At 39.8% G+C, this 8,061-nt stretch overlaps 1 protein-coding gene across 1 annotated transcript in view; it reads left to right on the top strand.

Moving 5' to 3' along the window:
* Positions 1-5,314, top strand: part of SPPL3 (signal peptide peptidase like 3) — an 82,580-nt gene extending 77,266 nt beyond the window's left edge. Inside the window, exons 9-11 of the mRNA XM_019506635.1 lie at positions 2,025-2,224; positions 3,221-3,330; positions 4,058-5,314. Of these exons, the coding sequence (XP_019362180.1) occupies positions 2,025-2,224; positions 3,221-3,330; positions 4,058-4,129 (382 nt within the window). The 3' untranslated portion in view covers positions 4,130-5,314. The remainder of the gene's footprint in view (positions 1-2,024; positions 2,225-3,220; positions 3,331-4,057) is intronic.
* Positions 5,315-8,061: the final 2,747 nt, after the last annotated feature.

Raw genomic sequence — 8,061 nt, 5'->3', positions numbered from 1 at the left:
AATGACACCCCCCCCCCCCTCTCCCCCCCCTTAATTTGGTAACCTGAATTCTGCAAACGTTAAAATCAGCTTTGCAAGGTCCATCTGAAGTTCTTAGTCTTCTAGTCATGATGCTTAGTAATTGTCATCAGTTAATGCTTTTTTACTTTTTGACTTATTCTCCAGTTTAGTAGCATAATGAATATATAGTCATTCAATATGCATAAAATATTAACATTTTTAAAATTTAAATCTGGAGCTGTTAGTACTGTTGTTGTTTTTGCCATGTTGAAAGTAGGCTATATGTTTCTATCCTGTGTTGTTTTTTGTGGGGGAGCTTGCCCCTTACCCAGTTTCAAGTCATCACAGTGCTACTTCTCTCTGTTTGGACTTAGGTTTATTTATTTAAAGACTTTTTTGAGATATTTAATCTTTTCAGAGTTCAGGTATCAGCTGCCTCCGTTTTATCCATTTTTATCAAGAGGCCTAAATAGTTTTACTAAATGCAAAAGGCACAGCTTTCCTTTACATGAGATGGGCTGGTTTATCCTTTGTGATCATTTTAATTTCGTACAGTCTTTAATGATCATTTTTACTATCTTCTGAAGTGAAATCTTACTGGACTGTAATTCCAAGAATCTTTGCATTTACCTCCTTTAAAGCTTCACTTGCTGCTCCCTGGTCCTCCTGATGCAGTAGAAAGCTGCTAAATATGCACTTAACTTGCTTCTTGGAATCCATCAGAATTCTTGCCCTACTGCTCAGTGTGCTCCAGCACAGTCTTTCTTAACATCTTGGTCTTTGCAGGTCCGTTTGCTACCTTAAGTTTTATGGAGAAGCCTGGTGGAAAGAAATCACATAGTTTCATTGCAGTGCCCTTGTAAGTGCTTGCTCCTTTAACTAAACCTCTGTTGATCCAGCAGAGCTACCAAACCTCACAGGCTGCTGTTTATATTTGACTCACTGCCCTTCAGGATTTTTCATTCATTCTCTAATTTTCATCTTAAATTTAAACTTTCAGCTGGATTTCCATTTTCCTCAAGGGATACCTGTTTAGCTTGGAACAATATCACAAACCTTACTTTTTAATCATGTGGTTTTTTTTCTTGCTGTGGATGTTTTCCTTTGTTAGGGCTCTGTTTTACCTTCAAGCATGTACAGTCTCATGAAGGGACCTTGTTGTCTAGGTCAAGGTTTTTCTTGCTTACAGGTTAGAATTTAGTATAATGGAGAGAGTGCTGCCTAAAGGTTGAACATAACTGTATTATGGTCTTTATTATTTGATGGCACACCCACAGTTACTTCCTTAACCACCTCTTGTGTATAACTTAAGACTGGACTTTGAGTAGCTTCTTCTCTTGTGTTCTACAATTTGCTGTTTCAGGATGTAAACATTAAAGGTGCTTGAAAAATTGCTTATCTAGGCATGGTCCTAATATAATATGAAGTGACTTTCTTGTCACTATAGATAGGCCATTGAAGACTCCTGCTTAGTGTCAGCTACCTTTGAAAAAATGTAATGGTATGTTAGGATGCATAAGGAATGAGAGTATAAATAATGAAATGAATGTCATGATGCCTTTAAATCAGTGCAGCCTCATTTGGACTATTGCATGTAGTACGGTTTGCACCATCCAGAAAGACATTGAGAGATTCTGAGGGCAACACATGCATAAGTAAGGGCACAAGCATTTATATGAAGGGAGACAAAGGCAGGTGGGAGTGTTTAATTCAGTGTTGATGTGCATAACCGCCTTGATACCATTAATGCTTTCATATGCAGTAGAAGCTGAAGTGCTATCAGTTGGCACTTGAAGCAAGAGATCCTTGCTATCAGAAGTAAGAGTAAAAAGAATTCAAAGTACTTTGGTGGTGATGGGATCACCTGCACCTGTCTTAACAGCTGGCAGTTTGCCTCTGCCATAGAGACAAGTCATGCCAGCTGGAAGATGGGGTGACTAAAGGAGCAGAGAGTGAAGGGAATGAGGGTCTAGAGCTTGTCATCCAGTGTCTTGGACATGCACCCAATCTGAACGGTTATCCAGTTCCACAGGCAGCCACTTCTCTATGCTGGGTATTGGAGACATCGTGATGCCCGGTCTTCTGCTCTGCTTTGTCCTGCGATACGACAACTACAAAAAACAAGCCAACAGTGATACGTGTGGTACACCAGGGCCTGGAAACATCTCGGGACGTATGCAGAAAGTTTCCTACTTTCACTGCACTCTCATTGGATACTTTGTAGGTAAGGAAAAAACAAAAACTGCTCAGTGTACAAGAATGGGCCGGTTATGCTAGGTTACAAGATAATATGAACCCATTTGTGAATGGACTTTTAGGGAACATTTCCTGTCCTTCCCCTTCTTCCATCCAAATTTGACTGGGGCAACGTGGAGAGACTCTCCTTACCCCATTCTTCTCATTGCAAATATATTAATGCAAGGGTGGAATATACTGTCAGGGTAATTTGTCTGGTATTTTGTGGACATTCACTTCAGTACTGAAGAGGAGAGTTGTAGGGGGTTATAGATTGCATGTTAAAATCTTGAGACGCATTGTGCTGGAAAAGAAGCTTGATTGTTCAGAACTCAGCGTTTGTACTTTTGTATGAACCTTTCCACAAAAAAATCCTACATTTTTCACTTGGCTGACATAGCAGTCCATCCCCCCTTCCCCTCTCCCCTAGTTAGATAGATTTGTCTCTAAGGCACAGTGTATGCATATAATTTAAAACTCCTGTGGCTTTCAGTGACAGAAGAAAAGACTGAAGGAAAAAAAAAAAATGCACACCTTCCTCCCCAGTCTCTTCCAGCAAATGCTTGAGAGATTTAATTCCTAATGTGAGAACTTCCTATTTGACCTTTCATGCTTCTATCTATGGATTTCAGGTTGAATAACCTCAGTTGATATCAGCTGTCACAGTGGAAATTACACCAGTGCAATCTGACAGATTTCAACTGACGTTTGTTTGTTTGAATTAATGTAATTAGTTTAACCCTCGAGAAAGTAATCTTATGTTTAGTTTCAGCAGTGTCTCATTTTAAAAAGTAATTTAAATAAAGCAAGTCTTTCACTTTTCTTTCATGTCCAGGGAAAGTCATAGTGCCTTGCCCACTGCTAGTAGAAAAGCAAGTTACTTCTTTCCTTTTAACAGAGCTGGAAGATGGGATCCTAGTGTGGGTAGATATGAGACTCTGTGTACATCACTAATGGAAACATATCACTCTTTTTATTCTTACAGGTCTGTTAACTGCAACAGTGGCTTCTCGCATTCACCGGGCAGCACAGCCCGCCCTGCTCTATTTGGTACCATTTACCTTATTGCCACTCCTCACCATGGCCTATTTAAAGGTGAGATTAGTGTTAACATGGTCTGTGGCAAGTTTTGCCTCCTGCATGGGAGTATGTTCTTTCTACTTTTTCTCACTTCTCTGAGGGTGTGATAGGCTGTTTTACTCACTCTGACGTCAGTGATGGAAAACTGGATTCTCATTGCTATAGTCATGAAACATTGCTGTTAGGGAACTGATTAATGAAGAGTTGATTTCTTGTCTAGGATGTAAGATAACTGTATTTTAAACTCTCAGTGAGTATACATTAATCTGATTCCAGTGTAGTAAAGGGCATTCTGTTTTAAATTACATGCTGCATAGTGGTGATTTCCCTTGGCCTGCTTGTCATGAGAAAGTGTGTATGCAAATCTCTAACACCTGGAGGGTGGGCAGATTCCTTTTGCACACCTCATGCCAGGTCAGCCAGCTGGGAACTTAAAAGCTCTTTGCTTCAGAGAGACTTGTTGAAATACTGACCTACAGCTCTGGGCACTGGGCCTGCCAGCTGAGGTATCTCTGATCAGAAATGCCTTTCAGGTAGAACAGGCCCCCAGATAAACAAGTCTTTACCCAACCTGGAAATGATTTTCATTCTTACTGTATCAGAAGTACAGTCTCTCCTAAAAGGTGAGAGCAGATTTGCCTTAAGACAAAACACCTAAACACACAGGGCTTAAAGTCACTGAAGATCCTGGGTTGTTTGATAATTTCTGAATGAGTTTGCTTTCTTGCCTCCCGTTCCAAAGGGCGATCTTCGTCGCATGTGGTCTGAACCCTTCCACTCCAAGTCCAGCAGCTCCCGTTTCCTGGAAGTATGATGCAGCAGATAGGAAGTGACTGGAACTTCTGCCTTTGTCCTTTTCTCAACTTGAGCATTTATTGTCACCTAAAGCTGGACTGGTGCTGGGAAAGGTGCCAGTTTATGGAACTTGTATGAATGGACTTTATATTAAAAAAGGAAAAAACAAAAAAGCAAAGGTTTTGGAGCTCCGTTTGATTCCTCTTATCCCTGCAGATGGGACCCTTTGTGTGACTGCAGCCACCTCCCTTTGCTCCTTCCCCTCTTACAGATCAGTACCAGACTGTGACCTTTGCAAGAGAGGAGACAAACTTTTAAACTAAAAACGATCTGAAGTTGTTCAGAAACTCGAGAACACTAAAAGGAAAAAATAGTTAAGCAAACTGAAGCTTCTTCAGAGAACCCTCATGTACGTTGGGACCAGTTTCCTGTTGGACTTCAGTTTTGAAGAGAACTGAGACAGAAGCTCTTCTGTCACTATATGGGTTTTTTGTTTTGTTTTTTGGGTTTTTTGATTTATTAAATATTTCCTGTGGTGTGAGGTGACTTATTAAATCCACAGACATTGAGTGACTTCTTGCAGTATACATATAAGAATTTGTTGTAACAAGTTACATTTCCACCCAGATGTCATGTTGCAGTGAACAAGGGCACGATTTTTATACATATATATATACACGCATATAGATATATATATATATGAATAAATAAAAAGGAAAAACCTGCTAAGATCATGCTATGTAGCAGACAGGGGCTTGCTGTAATTTTTAGCATGTAGAGCAGTTTAATATGGCTTTCTTGTATATGAACCTACAATAAGCAACTGTTTTCTCCCTTCTACAACTGAACCTGCAGTTAAAAAACAGTGTAGTATTTGTACCAATTGTACTCATGGACTCTAGGAGGTTATTTGATTTTGATCAATGTAGCAAACTAAGGAAGAAAAATGTTTAAGCCCCTTTCTTTACCCCTTTCTTTCTTTTTTCTTTTCTTCTCTCTCTGTATCTCTCTAATACAAACATCTCACTTGCAGGTTTTTAATAGTTTTCTTGACCCAGTGCATGTATTATAGCAGCAATTGTCTTTGTGCTTTCTGATCATAGTAATGTACCACTTGTAAATACATTTTTTCTATTTTCTATTTTTTTTGTATTTTTTGCACTTTGTTTCATTAGTGTGCTGTATTTTTCCAAGCCCTGCCCCCCCCCCAGAAAAAAAAAAGAAAGAAAGAAAGAAAAAAACAAACCCTGTCCTTTGCTGTTGTGATTGGTCAAAGTTTGTGTGTTGACTGCTTTGTACCTAGGAGTCTGTTAAAATGTGAATTTTTCTAACCAAACAGTTCTGGGTATGTTATTTGACTGACTGAAAGAGTAATTACTTCTAGGGTCCCTAGAATTTGCACCTCATGCCCACATTAAAGTGTTCTGATGAAACAATTTTGGGGCATGCACGTGTGAGCTTGTGGCTCCTGCTACTTGACACATGGATTTGTGGGGCTGTACTGGTTGATATGAAGGAGCGAAGCCTTATATAAAAACAATATCTGATTTCCTTCTAGCCACTATAAGTAGTGATGTCATCCTGTTTGATAACAGGATCTCACTGTGAAGATGAGGAAATTTCTGCACGAGTCTTAGTAAGTCATTCAAGAAGCAGTCATTGTTACCTGTTTTGCGTGGGTATTATTTCCCTACAGCTGTTTTCTTGTTTGGCTCTTCCCTCATACTAGGAAATTAATTATATTGAAATTAAACAAACTCAAGTCCCAGATTCCCCTCCCTGCTGCATACCTGGATGCTTTTAAGAGGTAGCTAATTCTGTCCTGTGTGTCAGCTGCTTCTAGTTTGACTTCTGTCTTGGTACAGATGGAACATGGTTATGGAATGGCAGATCTCATCTTCCTGCCTTTAAAATAAGGGTTTGAAGCTGAGCTAGTGCTACAGACTGGATAATAAGCACCTTCTTTTTTGACTCAAATATGCAGAAGACTGGGCAGCTTTGTGTAAGTTGTCACAGGGCTGGAAGCGTCTGTGTAAACAGCCTGTAATGATCATTTCTGGAATGAAGCAGAATCCTAAGTTGTCATATTCAGAGAGCCATATTAACTCAAGAGCAGCCTAGAGAGTTGGAATTTATAGCTCAAAACAAGACAAGCTTTAAATCTCCTCTTTGATAAAAGTAAATTGGAAAATGAGAGCAAGGGCTTCAGAGCAAGTGACACTGAACTATAAACCCGAGAGTACAACTCCTGCAGCAGCATGTGCCCTTCAGTCTATCATAGCTGTGGCTAGTACCTCTGCTGAAAAATGCTTTGAAGAAAACTAAGAGCAGGGATATTTTCTCTTTCTAAAAGAAGTTTCCCTGGATTGAATGAACTACTTTTTTCTACTGTACACAGACATGGTTCAGACCACTGACAAGGTTGTCAGAAGCAGCTTCACTCATAACCCATTCCAATCTTCCATATACAGAAAATTGTGGAATTTCTCCAGTACCAAGACAGAGATCTTTTTAAAAGGATTGTACGACAGCTGCAGAGACCTTGCAGTGAGCTCGAAGTAGGGTTTATTCCAGGTTAGGCAATGTTGCTTTCCTTCTTTGGTGAATCATCAGGAATCTGCAGTGGAGCCTTTGCGGATACCTGAGTGATGCAGTAAACTTAAGGTCATGACAATCCTCCAAAGTGTTGATCTCTTTGTTGATAGCCATGCTTTTAAAAATGCAAGAAAAAAAATACTTAAGCAAATACTTAATATCTAGCTCTGGCAGAAACCAGCAAGTCTCAGGATATTTTGAATTAAAAAGAAATGCCACAGATTTCCTTTCTTCCTCACCCAAACAGTTGTAAAGAGGGGAAGAGTTGTCTGGCTCTGATATGGCATTTGGGTTTCTGAGCAAAGAAGCTATTAACTTCAACACAACAAAGACTCAGCAACACAAGGGAAGGAGTGTCTCCCTGACAACTGCTTTTGAAGGAGCCGCATTTCACTCGGAAATCTGACATTGGGGTAGAAGAATGGCTTTTTCCTACAAGACTTCTTTTGTCTGGGAATAGCTCTGCTGAATTTCTTTGACGAGAAATCTGTATGCAGCAGTGAAAGCAGGCTTGACTGGCAACTGCTTGGAGGAGAGGACTTCTGCTCCAAATCAAACCTTGCAGAGCCATGCATTTGTTCCAGATGGATAGCCCCAGTTCAAAACACACATAAAAACAGGTTATTAACTTTTTTCTTTTTTCGCCTCCCTGCAAAAACTGTTGGGTCTTATGAGCTCTGCTAGAAGATGATGACAAGAGACAGCTTATCGCATCACTGGTGGTATGGACTTGCTTCTGTTTGGTCCTGCCAAAAAGTAGCCAGCGCACAGTTTCCAAACCACTGGACTTCTAAGAATTGTCTTATTCCTACTCTTAATTAACCAGTGCTGGAGTGTGAATTCATTGCACCTTTAGCCTTGTGTATGAACTCACTCAGATGTTTGACCGGATTAAGATGACACTGAAGAATGGATGTGGTTAGTCACTAGCAACACCTTTTAAGACTTTAAGAACATTTAATAGGACTGAAAAGACTGGAGGATGGGCTTTCCTAATGCTTATGACTCTGTGCTGATACAATCCAACATCTGCACATAACAGAAACCTTTCCTGTAATTGGCCATTACCCAACACACTCCTTGCTCCATCCTCTTTAGCCTGAGAGGATATTTACTATAAATTTGTCTTCTCAGAAGCAGCATTTTTTCTGAATACATCTATTGGAACGAATGCACTCTGCAATTCCATTCTCAAAAACCTGTGCATTTCTTTAGGGGGAACAGGTACCCAAGTTTGCACATCAAAACAATGATGTTCCAGAGTGTGTGTTTGGTAAGCTGTTACACACATCAGAGCTTCGTTGACTAGCCTTTTTTTTTTGTACTCCAGAGTTTGATTTTTTTTTTTTTTTTTTT

Source organism: Gavialis gangeticus, unplaced genomic scaffold (genome assembly GCF_001723915.1).
Source record: "Gavialis gangeticus isolate Ggan-Ray unplaced genomic scaffold, GavGan_comp1, whole genome shotgun sequence".
Taxonomy (NCBI): Eukaryota; Metazoa; Chordata; order Crocodylia; family Gavialidae; genus Gavialis; species Gavialis gangeticus.
Note: the sequence above shows the minus strand (reverse complement) of the source record. Positions and strands in the feature narration are given on the sequence as shown.